This window comes from Silene latifolia, chromosome Y (genome assembly GCF_048544455.1).
Source record: "Silene latifolia isolate original U9 population chromosome Y, ASM4854445v1, whole genome shotgun sequence".
NCBI lineage: Eukaryota > Viridiplantae > Streptophyta > Magnoliopsida > Caryophyllales > Caryophyllaceae > Silene > Silene latifolia.
The window spans coordinates 222,009,975-222,027,796 of NC_133538.1; the positions used below are offsets into that span (position 1 = coordinate 222,009,975).

Consider the following 17,822-nt stretch of genomic DNA (forward strand, 5'->3'; position numbering starts at 1 on the left):
AATGAATATGACGGATAAAGGGATTAATAGTAATTGAGTTTCATTTGGGAGTTTGCTTTTGTTGTTGTTTTTCTCTCCAATTTCTTGTGGCATTTGACATTTGAGAACACTTTGTTTTTGCCATTTCTTTTGATTTTTGGCATTTCAATACTTGACAACTTTTAACTTTTTGCATTTTCTTTTGAACATTTTCAAAACTACCCTAATTAGTAACGAGGGTGCCTTATATTTGAAGCATAGGAGTCTATTTTTACTCCTCTTTTCTTTTGATGCATTTGCAAACTTTTTGGCTTTTCATTTCATTTCTAAAATTTGAACAATTTTTGTGCCCATTCCCTTTGATGACAAAATATATGGTAGAACATGGATGAATGATGGTTGCATTGGTTCAAGGGTCACCTTGGAATAAACGGTAGCCAAGGAGTTATCACACCACAAGGTACTCTTGACTAGGCCTTATTCCATGGGTCAAAGGATACTAGCATGACACATCCTAGGGTGTTTTACAAGTATTCTAACAAGCAAAGTCTTAAGAAAAAAAAGCATCTACTAGGGCCTATGTACACTTGTCAAGTTTCCCAAATAGACGGTTTCACAAAAATTTTCCTAAATGCAAATATATGCGATGATGCAACTAACATATACACATCCTAATGCATATGCTTCTACCAACTAATATGCCAAATAATCTAAATGCAAGTCCTAAATTCAAATTGTTTATACCGCATCAATCAAAATAAAGTCACATAGTCATTAACATAAAGAGGAAAAAGCAGATTGGAAAGATCATACGGTACATATTCCCTTCATTTCAGTCAATAAGATTCCAATGTTCAGATTTCTGTATGAGGCTGTCGATTGTCTCGTCTTCCCGTTGTATCCATTCACCTGCTTAGTTTCCCAAAAATATACTTTCAGAATTGTACAGTGTCGATCAATGGCTTAATTGGCAGTATCGTATTTTTTTGCATTCCTTTAAAATGTGTCATTCCCACACATGATTTGAATTGTTTGCATTCCCTTAAAATGTGTCATTGACTTGTATTCTCTGTTTCCGTAACTGGTACAATATAAGACAACGATAGACATACATTTTCACAACTCTATCTTATTTATTCAATTCGTGATATTCTTGTGTATAACGTGTGATACATAAGTGGACTCATGGGACTCAAAAATATAGGTAGACTCACCGGATCTTGCCTCTATATATATATATTAACCATTATGAGTTTCACACATAAGATATTCAAGCTTAAACTAATATATTAACTATTCATGGTAAACATGTTTCACCTAAAATACGAACTGAACATCAACTTTTTATCCTAATTAAAACAACGTGAATGAATGATGAAAACATGCATTGACGACAAACTAATGTAAATCAACGAGCTTTCGTTGAAGAGTTATTGAGTATGGTCGGCGTATTCCTGTCACGTTCTAGGAAGTAGTCAAAACATAAATACTCTTACAGTCATATATCTATATATAAAGTTGGATTGAGAAATTGAAGATTTGACATGTCATATTTAATTTATTTATTTATTTAAAAAAAAATTACAAGAATATTTTACATTAATAAGTGATTTTAACCATTTTCGAAGATAATAGATTGAATATGCATGAATGAAGGTACATCCGTTCATGGTACTCCTGTATTATAAATGGAAGCTATCATGCATTCATGCATCATCCCTATACATAAAATTTATACTCCGTATTTTCTAGATATATATGTATTCAAACTAAATTAACACCATGCATGTTTTTCAACATATATAGAGCAGTCAAAGACACTTAATCCAAGTACAATGTATACATTAACTATTTAACACACGTTTCTTCAGGGCATGCACCTATAAATATAGGATTCATTTATCTCCTTACACAAGTCATGAAAGAGTACGGCGTAGTAAAATTTAGTTTCTTCTTGCTACAATACGGATACATGAATTTTTCGGTTACAAATCCTTAATTGGCTTATAAACCAATTTTCCTATTGATAATAGTGTGTCAGATAATTATTTATTCAAATATTATCATGCCACTAATGAATATTCTTTTTTTTTTGATTAAATGTGAGTAATATATATATATCAAAAATTGGATTTACAACTAATGAATATTCATTGAAGAGAAAAATAGAAATAGGGGTGAAGTGGGGGAATTCAGTTAAGGAAGAAATCCGAGTAGTAGCTATGGAGAAATCAATATCTATCTATCTATATTAATAAGGGTAATAAAGGAAGCTTTTTTCGAGCGATTATAAAGTCTCTAACTTTTGTCAAATACTAAACATTAATTAATCATAAACTTAATAATCAAAAAACTATTTAATCAGTTTAGATCATGTACCATTTTTTTAGTCTTTGAACGAAAAGTGTTTCAGTTGGACTACAATTTGTTAACAAATCCTAAACCAATTTGTTAACTATTCCTATATATAAATATAGTCCTTTAAAACACATCGTATTAGTGCTCCTAGGGTTTCCAGCGGAGAGTCCGTCGGAGTCGTCTTTGTTAATCCTTTTTGCTTAAGGTTCCGTCATGTGTCTTTGACATTGGACTGTACTTTTCCTTTCGTCTTTGGTGTTTGTTAGGGTTTAATTTCTTCTTAATTTTACTGTTACACTGAGAGATACATGGACGAGCGTGTTCGTCAACGGGCTGGAAAGTAGATCATGATTGGAGGGTCAGATGATGGAAGTGAGGAGTTTGTCTGGGATGTTGGAGATGATGACGACGAGAAGCAATGGTCGGATCTTATGCTTTTTGGGAAATTATGGACTACAAAGGCCATTAACGTAAAAGCAGCTATCGATACGATGGTGAAACTGTGGAATCCGAAGGGCACTATAATTGGTAACGTTCTAAACCCTAAAGAGAAAATTTTTGTTTTCCGTTTTTCCATTTTTAAGGATAAGAGTAGGGTTTTAGAGGGGAAACCGTGGCACTTCGACCAACATATATGGTGCCTTAATGAACCGTGTGACATGGGAAAGATTTCTGAGACGCCACTGTTTCGTGTTCCAATGTGGATACGTGTGTATGATTTACCGATAAGGGGGAGGTCAAATGAAGGGAACCTTCGTTACTTGGGGTCACAGATTGGGACGTATGTATGTATGGACAATTTACCAAATCCGGAGGTGGAGAGAGCTGTGAGAATTAGGGTTTTAATGGATGCTAGAAAACCCCTAAAGGAGGATGTTGTTGTGAAGTTGCCAAATGGGAATTCCAGTAAGTTTGCGGTTAAGTATGAAAGGTTACCTAATTTCTGTTACGGGTGTGGACTCTTCGGGCATGGGGAGAAAGATTGCGAGGAGGGACCATACGATGAGGGGGAATTGAAGTTTGGGGAATGGATGCGAGCTTCACCATGGAAAGTTACCAAGACTACGGTTGTGGAGTCAAAGTCGAAGGTAGCAAGGTCTCCTGCTGATAAGTTTGAGGACGTTGAGAGGAAGGAGAAGGAAGATATCGAGAAGATGATCGAAAAGTTGCAACAAATAGCAGTAACATACAAAAACAAGGCGCACAAAGTAGATGTTGTCGTTGAAAAAACCAATGGGGATAGGAGAGAGGAGGAGGTAGGGAGAAGGAGTAGCGAGGTGCATTCAGTTGAGGAGGTTAACATGGTGGATGAAGGGGTAATCTCTAGAACTGAGGGGAGATGGGAGATGTCTGGAGAGGGAAAGAGGGATTGCGATAAGGGAATGGGAGAGTCTTTGGAGCATGGGGTTAAGCATGGGAGTGTGAGTTGGTGGAAAAGGCTGGCTAGGGAGGTGGGTGCAACAGGAGAAGGTGGGAGTGGGGAGGAGAGGCAGTTGGGTAAGAGAGAACGGGAGGGAGTTGTAGACGATGATGTGGCTTTGAAAAGGAGAAGTATTGTTATCATGGGTGTAAGTTCACCTGAGGCGGAGGTTGAGGTCGCTCAACCCCGCCGGGCCTCATGAATCTTTTGAGCCTTAACTGCAGGGGGCTGGGCAACCCCGATGCAGTAGGCGGACTTAAACATTTGCTCAGGAGGGAGGATCCTAGTATTGTGCTTTTTTGTGAAACTAAGTTGTGTAGTAGAGATATGCAAGCTGTTATTAGAAAGATAGGGGGATATGAAGGGGTGGCTGTAGATAGTAGGGGGCGTTCTGGTGTGTTAGCGTTCTTTTGGCGTAAAGAAGTAAGGTGTCAGCTGAGGCTCGCGTCTGTACATGTTATGGACTTTGATGTGGAGTTCGGGGAGATGAAGTGTAGGATCACTAGTTTCTATGGTTGGCCGGCTATACAAGACCGACACTTATCTTGGCAACAACTTCGGTTACTTGCTACACAGTCGAATGATCCATGGCTATGTGTAGGGGACTTTAATGAGATTTTGTATTCTACGGAGATGAGGGGTGGAAATCGTGCTCAGCGGCAGATGAATAATTTTCGGGACGTTGTGGACGATTGTGGGTTACGAGATATTCCGTTTGAAGGGTATGAGTTTACTTTTGATAATGGGCAAGCAGGTATTGATAATCGACAGTGCCGCCTTGATAGAGCAATGGGTACGACGGACTGGTTTGATCTTTTTCCATATGCTAAGCTTCTTCACCTTGACAGAGAATGGTCAGACCATTCCCCGTTGAGGGTAGTGATTGATAAACGTGTACGAGAGGGGATGGGAGCGAATAGAAAGTTTAGATTTGAGCATGTATGGGTGGGGGAGGAAGGATGCGAAGATATTATTCGAAGGGCTTGGGAGTGAGATGATGGGGACATTATTGAGACTATTTCTGGGTGTGCAAGAGACCTGCTGAAATGGAAGGGAATTAATATTGGAGGGATAACAAGGGACCTGGCGAAAAAAAGGAGGCGTCTTAAAATTTTGAATGAGGGGCAATGTTCGAAACGAGCAGTAGAGGAGAGGAGGAAATTGGTGTCTGATATAAATAAATTGTTGAGACAAGAAGAGCAATTCTGGCGTCAACGTTCTAGGGCAATTTGGTTTAAAGACGGAGACTGTAAAACGAAATTTTTCCGCCGCACAGCTAGTCAGCGAAAGGAGAAGAACCGAATTCAAAGGCTGGTTGAAGAGGATGGTCATGTTTATGAGAAAACGAGTGACATTGCGGAAGCTGCTACTAGATACTTTCAAGGGTTGTTCTCGTCTACATCCCCTATTGGATTTGATGATGTCTTGCAGGGCGTAGAAGGTAGCGTCACAGGTCAGATGAACGAAATTCTGAGGGCCGTATATACAGGAAAGGAGGTTATTATGGCATTGAATCAAATGAACCCGCTCAAGGCGCCTGGACCAGACGATGGACTATTTTTTCAAACTGGCATATCGTAGGACCTTCCGTTACTAGACAGGTCTTGAATATCCCCAATGGCGCACGTCTCCCAGCTGAATTGAATAAAGCCCAAATTGTTTTGATCCCGAAGAAGAAGGCGCCGAACAAAATGGTGGATTTTCGACCCATAAGCTTGTGTAAGGTGGTCTATAAAATTGTTTCAAAAGTGTTGGCGAATAGGCTGAAGCAGTTCCTAGGTGATATAGTGTCGGAAAATCAAAGTGCCTTTACCCCCGGCCGTCTTATCACCGATAATATATTATTGGCTTTTGAATTGTTTCATTATATGAAAAATTCGAGGGGAGGTGGAGGACACATGGCGCTTAAGCTTGATATATCGAAGGCTTATAACCGGGTAGAATGGAAATTTTGGAAGCTGTTTTGATGAAGATGGGCTTCGACGGGTCGTGGGTTGAGAGGGTAATGGAATGTGTGACGACGGTCAATTATGAGGTGTTGGTGAATGGCACGGTCTCTACTACATTTACTCCGGAAAGGGGGCTTCGACAAGAGGACTCGATTTCACCATATCTTTTTATCCTATGTGCGGAGGTGCTGTCGAGTCTTTTACGTCGAGAAGTGGAAAATAATACTATTCACGGTATTCGAATTGCCCCAACCGCTCCTGTGATATTTCACTTGCTCTTTGCAGACGATAGAATTTTCTTTGTCAAGGCTAATGAAATGGAGGCAGGTAGGGTGAAAGCTCTACTATATGCATATGAGAAGGCGTCGGGTCAGGTTGTTAACTATGATAAGACCATTGTATCTTTTAGCAAGGGAACAAGAGAAGTGAGAAGAAACCGGGTGGCTGAAGTTCTTGGAGTACGGGCGGTGGGAGTACAGGAGAAGTATTTGGGACTCCCGACTGTAGTGGGGCACTCCAGGCAGGTCGTGTAAAAAATACGGGACAAGATCAGTAAGAAACTACAAGGATGGCGGGGAATGTTACTCATCATGGCGGGACGGGAAATATTGATAATGGCTGTTGCCCAATCAATCTCGACATACGCAATGAGTGTTTTTAAATTACCGGCTAATTTTTGTGATGAATTACGATCGCTTGTTTCGAGTTTTTGGTGGGGAACCGAGGGAGGGAAAAGGAAAATGGCGTGGATGGCTTGGCACAAACAATGTCTGCCGAAGTCAAGAGGGGGATTAGGATTTCGGGATTTTAAAAAGTTCAATATGGCATTATTGGGCAAGCAAGCATGGAGGCTCATGACGGAGAGGGAGTCATTGATGGTGCGAGTTTTAAAGGCGAAATATTTCCCAGATACCACTTATATGGAGTCAGCTCTTGGCACAAACCCGAGTTATACATGGAGAAGCATTTGGGAGGCACGCGACGTGTTGAAGTTGGGAGCTCGAAAAAGAATTGGTGATGGCAAAGATACACGAGTATTGGGAGACCCGTGGATATCAAACACGAAGAACAGGAGGGCCCTTTCTCCGAGAGAGAATTGTAGTGTGGATATGAGGGTGAAAGAGCTGATGGTGGAGGGGGAGGGGAGATGAAATAATGGGTTGGTCGAGGAGCTGTTTCTTTCTTTCGAGGCCGAGCGCATTTTGAATATCCGCTTAAGTAATGCAGGTGGACAAGACGAATGGTGCTGGAACTTGACGAAGAATGGGGAGTACTCGGTGAGAACGGCTTATTGGGCTCTTGTGGATGATGGAAGTGAGATGGTGGAGCAGTCCGACTATTTTCGTGAGAAGTGGTTATGGGGCAAGATTTGGAAAGCACCGGTGCTACCTCGCATAAAGGTCTGTGTGTGGCAACTTTGTAATGACGCTATCGCTACAAAAGGTAACATTGCTAAACGGATACGTGAATTCGATGATGGATGTCCGATTTGCTTGTGTAACAAGGAGACTAGCCTTCATGTTGTGTGGGGTTGTAACTGGGTTGGGGGGATTTGGGACGGGCTGGGGATTGAGGTGTTGAAGGAAGTCGGATTTGAGAGTGTGAGGGAGCTGGGTGTTAGTGAGAGTGTGACATTCATAACCGGTCTATGGGCTATTTGGGAGGTAGGTGGTGTTTGAGGGGGAAGCAGTGGAGCGTGGATGCGGTTCTAAGACGGGTGCGTGAGTTGGTGGCAGAGATGAGGGAGGAAGGGACTGGTCGAAGGGAGGTTGATGAGGAGGTGGTGACAGGAGGAGGATGGAGGAAGCCTAGGCAAGGGTGGAGCAAAGTGAATGTTGATACGGGACGAATGGAAGGGCTGGGGATGGGGTTAGGAGTGGTGTGCAGGACGAGGAGGGGGGTGTTATGTGGGCTGCTACGAGGAAAGAGCTGGTTGATCGAGGACCGCAATTGTCCGAGGCAGAAGCTATTTTGATGGGTTTGAGTGAGGCTAGACGGAGGGGTTTGACGAGGGTGGAGGTGGAAAGCGATTGTCTCGGGGTCGTCCAAGATTTGAAGAATCGAGCTCGGGGTCGAAGTGACTTATTTCTTATTTACGATGACATTTTTACTTTATGTTCTTCTTTTCAGCTAGTAGAGTTTTCCTTTGTTAAGCGTAATTGTAATAAGGTGGCACACACTTTTGCTCATGTGGTGGCGTGGTTTGTTGGTACGCGTGATTGGGTCGAGGATTTACCTCAGAACATTGTTTTGTTGGCTGCGTACGATCGTGATAATATGAATTAGGCCCTTGTGGGTTTTCCTCAAAAAAAAAAAAAATATAGTCCTTTAAATCCTTTTAGACTCCTTCCTCCTTCACGCCATAACTATTGAATTCACTTTTTTGTTTTGATCTTTTAGCTAGATTAGTTTGTTTTTTTTTTTTGTATTATAGTTGTTTATACTATTAATTTAACTATATTGTTCTGTATGTATGTAAATTTTCTCAGCTATATGATCATATTAGGCGTCTATATGTCTCTTTATTGTGCATTTGGGTATGTCTATCATACTAATTAATTTTTCCTTATTGTGAACAGATTGCTATACCGAATGCAGTGGGTGATGGATAGAGTAACATATAAATAGAAAAGGTATACACTGTTTTAGGATACTAAGCAATTTATTTTGATATTAAACTTGGTAGAGACGGTGTCTTACCAAGTTATTGAGAGATCGCTCTTCCGAACCATTTTATACGTTTTTCGTTATCCCTTTATTTATTGTTGATACTAACTCAAAGTTTAGCGTACCAATTTTTTTATTTCGAAGTGTTCCGTCTTTCAGAAGACTTACCCTTGATATATTAAATGTACTAGATTTCATGCCCGTGCGTTGCACGGAAATTACTTATTGTTTTGCTTTACGTGAGGTTATAAAAATGTATGTTCTTACTTGTTAGGGGTTACCTCCTATTTGGTGGAATTATTTGAAAATATATTTAACAAATGATATGAATTGTTACTCCGTATTTATGTACTTATTTGAAAAGTTATTATAAATATTGTTTTCTAATTAAATTCTTATCTTTTGAATTTCCTATGTTAAGAGATCAAAGATATTATTCTTTGAATTGTTTATGGTAAAATATCAGTTTTAAAATAAAAATAGAAAAATTTAATTCTATTTAAGTGTTTTTAAAAAGTTAAAGTCACACTTTCCCTTTTTTAATGGTATTTGTGACATTTTTAATAGGTACCAATTTTTATGAGACCATATTATAACTTGTGGGTATAAGCATAGTGAATTGTTATGATAAATTTGAATTTCAAACACCATATACTTCATGTAAGTTAAGTGGATGATTTACTTTTTAATCGGTAAATCGTCTTTTAGCGTGATTCGACTAATTTGTGTAGGGTTAATGTCATTTTCATAATATTTAATATTCTTATAGTTATAGGGTGGATGAATTATTAGAGCATGTGAATATGTGATAGATGCCTAGCGAAATAAATCCATAGATTATTATCTTTGTAGGAGGAACTAAGGAAGAGTTTGTACATATATAAACATACAATGATTACAGTACAATGATCCATGAGTCCAATTAAGTTTAATATTACATTGGAGATTTACCAATTGAAAACTTGATCTTTTATACTCCCTAATAGATTAGGAAGATGAGACAAATTCATCCAAATAAAATAGTGAAGTTGATTAATGAATTAAAAGATGGGAAATCGTCTTAAAATATAAAAAATAAGAGAATAAAAAAATTAAGGGAGTATTATTCTATGGCATTTTTTTCTTCTTATTTTTCAATTATTTTGATGAGTTTTAGTGTTACTGAGTTTCTTAATACCAAGTTTCAACCTAAATACATTTAAATTTGAGAGATCCTAGCAAGCATATAATCTTATTCTTCGTGTAATATTTGTATATACGTATCATATTTGTCTTTATCTATTGGAACCAAATATGTGTCTATCTGATTCCAATAAATATAGGCCTTGTTTGTATAGTTGTGTTACTTGCGTATGACGGACTCAGTCCATAGAGATTCTGTTGGATGTTAATTAACTAATTAAGCTCATAGGCTCATATTTCACGTAAAAACATATGATACAAGTTTTAAAACAATGCAATCTTTAATGCAATTTTGATAATAGAAAATCAATTTTAGTCCATTATCGTTAAATTTTTTTTTTTAAAAAAATATTTTCTATGTAATTCATAAAAGTTGGAGAATTTAAAATGACTCAAAAATTATGTAAAAAAGTAAAATTGTTTCACAAGACGATAACATGTTTACATATCCAATACTCTTAATTATTTAAAATTATTTATACGACATATCCTAACCCTATTATTATTAATTTTAATTTCTCTTTCCTTTTTCCTAAAACTACCGGTACATAATTGTGTATCAAACAACAATTATAGAGAAAGAAAAACCTTTATTTATAATTTATTTAGTCAATCTTTGTATAATCTGTCATCACTTTGAGGGTGTTTCGCGATGAAGTTCTATACTGTCACATATATAGCTTTTAACTATGCAGGTTATGTGATACTAAAGTCAAAACACCTTATTGTCTTACGCGACAATCCAACACTCCTAGCCTTGGGATTTGTTAACAATGCGACGAATGCGATGTACGTAACTGTTAATCTTCTCTTTGAAAGGTTTTCCACCCATAGAAGACACTCTACGGAGAACAAATAACTTTCAGATTGAAAGTTATAATTAAAAAAAGCAGAGAAAACCAAAGTCATATTCCTCCACCGGACATGACAGATAGGTTTAATCAAAGGTCCACCCGGGTCCTTGGGATTAATGTATTCCTCCACTCATTTTAGCCACCGTAAGTAATTAGGGGAGTATTATGATTATACGGAGATAGGTTTGATTTTAATATGAAATAAGTTCCACCCGTGCATCGAAATTTAGTTTTGTTTCATTATTTATTTGTGTTTTTTATTGTCTTGCTGTAGAACGTAAATTAATTATGAATGACGATGAAGCTAAAACGACCCATATAATCCTGCCAGATTCTTAGAGAGAAATATATAGCCATGATACGGAGTAGTATGTTATGTTCTTAAGCTTTCAGGAGTGCATGCCATGCAACAATCCCCGAAACTCATAATTCAATCTGCACATGAAAACACAAAAGATTGAAACTTTCGCACACAAATCGATCAAACAACCCAATAAAGTTGACTTTGAGTAACAAATAACAGAAGAATCGAAACTTTATGCGTAAATTAAACAACCCAACAAAGTAATGAACTTGAATTATCATAAAAGTATAAATTCATCACAAAAATGAAGGAAAGGGAATAGCTTTGAAAAATATCAAACCTTTAGCTAGAAGATGGGATCACTGAGATTAATTGGGCAATGATGAGGGGAACGTTCCACGTTTGCAATTCATAGTTCTGAACATCTTCATCCTGTCAACATAACAAAAAAAATTCATTATTAAAATCATTTTAACTAACCACCATTATATAAATTATCATAAATAAAATTAATTGAAAAGAAATAAATTGCATAATAAATAAAAACGAATTCAAAGCATAAATAAACAAAAAAAGGAAACAGAGGTTTTATGATGACAATAATTATATGAACCATGTTATTATATAGTAGTAAGGATAGAGAGAGTTGGCAATTTAGTGTAGCATTAGGATACCAATAAACATCGTCTCAAACTAATCTTCTGGTGCAATTTCCATTCAGTCTCCAAATTCTTTTTGGACTCTATCATCTCAATAAGATAAAATTTGTAAGATAAAATTTGTTTTGTTTTGATAAAAAATTGTTTTGTTTTGATAAATAAATAAATATAGAGTTGTTGAGATATAATTGTAGATATTAATATCTAATAGTTACATTATCCGTAATCTTTTTCATAGGATATTTTGCTAACTATATTGTTGTACCTGCCTCCTTGTTTGTAGTATATAGGCAATGTATTTCCTAGTCTCAAGCTTTGTATAAGGAGTCAAACTAGAATCTAGGAGTTTAGTTAATCACCTCTTGTATATATATCACGTTGATAATTAATGAGAAGGCAAGCAAACCAATTACTTACATGGTATCAGGTTAACATCGTGCTTCTCAAAATTCATCCCAATTTCCTCTCTGCTACCTCATCTTTTTTCTTTTCCTCTAAAAATGGCCCAATTCCACCCTGCTTTGAGCATTACCAATGTGAAAAATCTCATCCCAATCACGTTGGAAATGGAGAATGGCGAATACGCCACATGGGTTGCCCTCTTTGAGAACCACTCCCGCGCATACCTGGCGCACGACCACCTAACTTCAGCCGAATGTTCCTCCACGGCTGCTGCTGACGCTGCTCTCTGGCCGCGCCTAGATGCCCTGGTAAAACAGTGGATTTTTAGCACGATATCTGTGGATCTCATCCACACTATCCTGGCTCCGAAGCAGTCAGCAAAAGACGCTTGGGATAGCTTGGAAGCCATTTTCCAAGACAATAAAAATACCCACGCCGTCTATCTCGAGAATCAATTCACTTCTGTTGCTCTTGATGATTTCAACTTCATCACTGCCTATTGTCAAGAGCTAAAGAAGCTTTCTGATCAACTCGCGAACGTTGGTGCACCGGTCTCAAATCAAAGGCTTGTGCTTCAATTGATCGCGGGACTAAATGAAAGCTATGATAACGTCGCTACGTTCCTACAACAAAGCACTCCACTGCCGACGTTTTATGAAGCCCGATCTCGCCTTGTCTTGGAAGAAACTCGCAAGTCCAAGCAAACTAATGCTGCTACCCAGGCTACTGGTGGTGGTACAGCCCTTTACTCTTCCCATCACACTTCTGAACCCAAACTCGATAGTACTACTGGTAACAATCGTGGGTCCAAACGGGGTAATACCCGTAATAATGTGAAGGGAAAGAACTACCGAAAGTGTGGTAAGGGTAATAATAGTGGTTCAGTAGACTCATCCTCGCCTACCCCTGCTCAGGCTACTGTTCAGACCACCGCTGGTACGCCCTCTTCTCAACCTACTGGTCAGCCGTGGGGACTCTGTCCACCGTGGTTCCCTTGGGGTGCGTGGGGCACTCCACCATGCCCGTATCCTACCTCTTCTTGGACACGACCTACTCTCAATCGTGGTCCTATCATTCTGGGTAAACCACCAACGGCTCAAGCTCACGTCGCTTCCGCTCCTCCTACATACAATTATGCTCGCACTGATATTGAAGCCGCGATGCATACGCTGGGTTTAACTCCTCCTGATCCCAACTGGTACATGGACACCGGCGCTACATCTCATATGACTCAGTCCCAAGGTAATCTCTCGTCTTATTTTAATATGAGCACGAACCGAAATATTATCGTTGGTAGTGGTCAAGGAATTCCGATTTAAGGTTATGGACATACTACTTTACCCAAGCCTAATCCACCACTAAAATTGCAAAACGTTTTACATGCTCCTAAACTTATTAAAAACCTTGTTTCCGTTTGACGTTTCACAATTGATAATAATGTTTCTGTTGAGTTTGATCCTTTCGGTTTTTCTGTGAAGGAATTACAGACGGGGATACCAATTCTGAGATGGAATAGTACATGCGACCTTTATCCTCTTGCACCCGCCTCTCCAACCTATGTATCACCAGCGGCTTTCTCTGCTCTTGCCCCTGATTTGTGGCATAGTGGTTTGGGTCACCCGGGAGCTCCTATCCTAGCTTGTCTTAGAAATAACAATTTCATTTCTGGCACCCAAAATAATTGTTCTTCTAAGTGTCGGTCTTGTATTTTTGGAAAACATATTAAGTTGCCATTTGTTGCTTCTAGTACCAAAACGCTATTTCCTTTCGATATTATCCATAGTGATTTATGGACCTCTCCTGTTTTAAGTAGTGCAGGCCACAAGTATTACATCCTTTTCTTGACGATTTCACTAATTTTTTATGGACTTTTCGAATCGGAAAAAAATCTCAAGTCTACAATATTTTTTCTGCTTTTGGTAAATTCATAAAAACACATTTTGAGCGTGATATTAAATATTTTCAATGTGACAATGGTCGTGAATACGATAATGCTCATTTTACTAATTTTTGTCAGCAAAATGGAATGCGTTTTTGTTTCTCTTGTCCCCACACTTTCTCTCAAAATGGTAAGGCCGAAAGGAAAATACGCACCATAAATAACATCATTCGGAATCTTCTTCACCACGCCTACGTTCCACCATCATTTTGGCACCATGCCCTTCAAATGGCCACTTATCTTCTAAATATACTACTGAGCAAGCTACTTTCCAACAAATCACCCACACAAATTCTTTATCGTCGGGATCCGTTATACACACATCTTCGGGTTTTTGGTTGTTTATGTTATCCCCTTTTTCCTTCCCCATCGATAACCAAACTACAACCTCGTTCTACCCCTTGTGTTTTTCTCGGATACCCGCAACACCATCGAGGCTACAAATGTTTTGATTTGTCTAGTGGTAAAACTATTATCTCGCGCCATGTGATTTTTGATGAATCTCAATTTCCATTTGCAAAAATCAACTCACCAGTATCCTTCTCCTATAATTTCCTTGATGATGGCTTCTCGCCTTACCTCCGTCATCATTTGGAGTCCTCCCAGGTGAACCCAACGCCGCGAGCAGACCCTTCCCATAGGTCGCCTGTTTCCACCACTAGCCAGCCTTCCTCCACACTTTCTCGTGGCACTCTCACCACTGTCCTGCACTCCCCTCATCGTACCCGCCCTGCTACCCATCGCCTGCCTCTGCCCATTTCTACACCACGCCACACACCACCACAGCCTCACCCTAACCCCTCGCCATCAAGCCCACAACCTCCTCTCATCCTGACTGTTACAACACGAGGAATGTAATACTCCGTATTTATAAGTCTTGGGGTACTCTATCGAGTAGGCCTTACTCTATCGAGTAAGGGTAAGTTGCGAAATAGAATAGTTTCTGACCTGTTGGGTACTCGATCGAGTAGCTGGGGTACTCGATCGAGTAAGGGGGTACTCGATCGAGTACCTTGGGTACTCGATCGAGTGTCCATTTCTGGGGAGTTTTCTCGGGTTTTGTTAATTATGCGATTAAGGTATTTAAGTATCGTCGTCATTGTTTTAAATCACTTTTACAAAACCTAAAACCCTGTTTAAGAGAGAAAGCAACAAGTTCATCTTCCTAATCGCATTCTTAGCAATTCCGGAGGTTCAGACAGTCAGTTTGAAATAATGTATCGTGCTTTTGGTTTGGTTTGAGGATTGTATTTATTCACTAAATATTTATAATAAACATTGTTTCTTTATTGTTGTTTGATTATCATTGCCTCGGGTAACCGAGATGGTAATGTCTTCATACCTGAGTGGTCCTGGTAAGGCACTTGGAGTATGGAGGTGTTACAAATGGTATCAGAGAGACGATCCTGAAACCTGTAACCAATGAACTTAATGAACATAGGGAGTCAATTAAAATGAACCCGGGGTAAAAGTTGTAGGAGCTAGTGCAAAGACTTGGGAGACGTCCTAAAGTCGCAGGGGTCGCCCTACAACTTTGAACCGGTCACATGGGGGAAATGTTTGTCGAGTCGTATGTGTGTTTGGTTAACTTGTTTACGAATGTGATGGAATGTGTTAATTGTTGGATGTTAAAGTAGAAAGTTGAGCATGTGAAAGAAAATGGTGATATGAGGAAACTTGTTGATGAGATGATAACATGTTGGATGATTTACAATGTGGCATTTAATAACATGATGAAATGGTTTCGTAGATAGTAGAAAAGATGCGTAGTATGCTTATTATGATATAATGTGGTTTATAAAGTTTAGCATGTTAGCATATGACGTAACATGCGGGTAGCTTCTATGAATTAGTGTTACTCGATCGAGTGAGACTGACTCGATCGGGTGGGTTTTGGCGATTTTGAGTCCTGAATCGAGTTTTGGGGCACTCGATCGAGTAACTAGGGGTACTCGATCGAGTAGGGGGTCACTCGATCGAGTAGCCTAGATACTCGATCGAGTAGGTAAGAGATCAGAAGGTCTGTTTGGGTTCTAGAGTTTGGGTACTCGATCGAGTACGTGGGGCACTCGATCGAGTATCCCGTTACTCGATCGAGTGTGTTTGGGAACTCGATCGAGTGGGTTATGGGCAGCGTGTTTTCGTGTTTTGAGGTTTAGTACGTGTGTTTATGTTTACCCTTTCTTATATAGCTTCAAGATGCCGCCCAAGAGAAACGCTTTGTATGCGAGAGCCGAGCTTATGACCGTGGATGACATCGTTAAGATGTTAGAGCACCAGGATGCTCTTCCGAGACCACGAAGAGAGTGAATGAGGACAAGGATAAGACTAAGGAGAAGGAGGTTGATCATTCTAAAATCAGCCTCTATATTGCGAGGTTTAACCCGAAAGAGTACAAGGAGTTGGGGAACCTAATCGCTTGATAGTTGGCCGAGAGAGATGGAGAACATCTTAGACTTGGTTCATTGTCCGGATGAGATGAGAGTGGAACAGTGCGTTCTATCCGAGGAAGGCATCGAGGCAAGTGGTGGGATTCGGTGAAGGTGAGTGCTAAGAAAATATATACCAACCAAGGCTTACCTGCTATACCTTGGGAGGAGTTTCGTAAATTTTGTGAGGAAGGAGTTTGTCTTAGGAACATGTGAGGAGTAAGTTGAGAGAAGAGTTTGATGGTTTTAAGATGACTCTTTGAGATGTCGTGGCTGAATACTACAGCTGTTCAATGAGAAGTCTAGGTATCTTTGAGGACATGGGTTTGAGTGAGGAGAATTTGGGATTGAGGTTTGAGAGGGGGCTGACCACCAAGATTATGGATAAGTTACCCGTGGGGATCCTTGCGATGTTAAGGAAGCTTATGAGAGAGGGCTGGGAGAGCGGAGAGATTGGTGGAGATGGCTCAGGAGAGGTCAAGTGGTGAGAAGAGGAAGTCCGAGAGCGAGGGTGGTGGCCAATCAAATCACAAGAAAGGCAACCACAATCGATCTAAAGGATTTTCTTCGGGTCCGGGTTTAGTCTTGGGGCTTCCTTTGGGCGTGGCCGTGGAAGTGTGAGTAATAGTTGGGGAGTGACTGCTATGGTTTTGGTGGTGTAGGCCACAAGAGACATGAGTGCACGAGTGCACCGGGATCCTTTCGAGACTCGCATGAGCTTCGCGAGCAACAGACCGGTGGATCATGGCCAAACCGGGAAGTCGAGTTACCAGAGTGGAGGCAACCGCAACAAGCGGTAATTCTTATCGAGAAAACACCGACGAACAACAACAACAATCAAGGGTCGGGTGCTAAGCCGACCGCATCAGCCAAGATCTTGGGGAGGCGGATGGAAGACCAGTGGCAAGTTATTCATGATGGAGAAGAAGGCGGTGAGGAAGATGCGCACGTTATCACCCGGTACATTCCTTGTTAATGGTATTCCTACCTTTGTTTTGTTCGATTCGGGGCTTCTCGGTCGTTTGTGTCTTCGAGTCATGTTAAACAGTTGGGTTTGAGAGTATATGAATCTATTAGTGAGCAAGTTTTCATACCTTCGGGTGAGTCGTATCGTGTGGGAGATTGTTTAGAGATGTATCTTTGATAGTTGGGCAAGTTGATTTCCCTGTAGACTTGCTAGAGTTTCCTCTTAACGGTTTTGAGATGATAGTTGGGATGGATTGGTTAGGAAAGTATAAAGCTAAGATAGATTGTCATCAAAAGAAAGTGTCCTTAAGAGGTCCAAAGGGTGTTAGTGTGTCTTATCGTGGGTTTCTAGTCAAACCCAAAGTTAAGTTGATTCATTATTACCTTGAAGTCTTATCCGAGGAAGGATGTCCTTTGATCTGTGCCATGTGAGAGATGACCGGATAGAGATTCCGACGATTGATGAGATACCGGTGGTGGGAGAGTTTGCAGATGTTTTTCAGAGGAGATTAAAGGGGTTGCCACCGAAGAGGGAGATAGATTTCACCGTCGAGTTGAAGCCAGGGACGGGGCCGATCTCTAAGGCACCGTACCGTATGGGTCCTAAGGAGATGGAGGAGCTTAGAAAGCGTTGGATGATCGATAGAGAAGGGATACATCGGACCAAGTGTATCGCCGTGGGGAGCACCAGTTCTTTTCGTGAAGAAGAAAGAT

The 17,822-nt window shown here is 39.9% G+C and overlaps 2 protein-coding genes across 2 annotated transcripts; both read left to right on the forward strand.

Moving 5' to 3' along the window:
* The first annotated feature begins 3,955 nt into the window (after positions 1 to 3,955).
* On the forward strand, positions 3,956 to 5,338 carry LOC141630115 (uncharacterized). The gene is made up of 2 exons (XM_074442989.1): positions 3,956 to 4,696; positions 4,811 to 5,338. The coding sequence occupies exons 1-2, from the start codon at positions 3,956 to 3,958 to the stop codon at positions 5,336 to 5,338; spliced, it is 1,269 nt and encodes a 422-aa protein (XP_074299090.1).
* Positions 5,339 to 5,699: 361 nt separating this feature from the next.
* LOC141630116 (uncharacterized) lies at positions 5,700 to 6,239 on the forward strand. Its single transcript, XM_074442990.1, has one exon. The coding sequence runs from the start codon at positions 5,700 to 5,702 to the stop codon at positions 6,237 to 6,239; it is 540 nt and encodes a 179-aa protein (XP_074299091.1).
* The last annotated feature ends 11,583 nt before the right edge of the window (positions 6,240 to 17,822 follow it).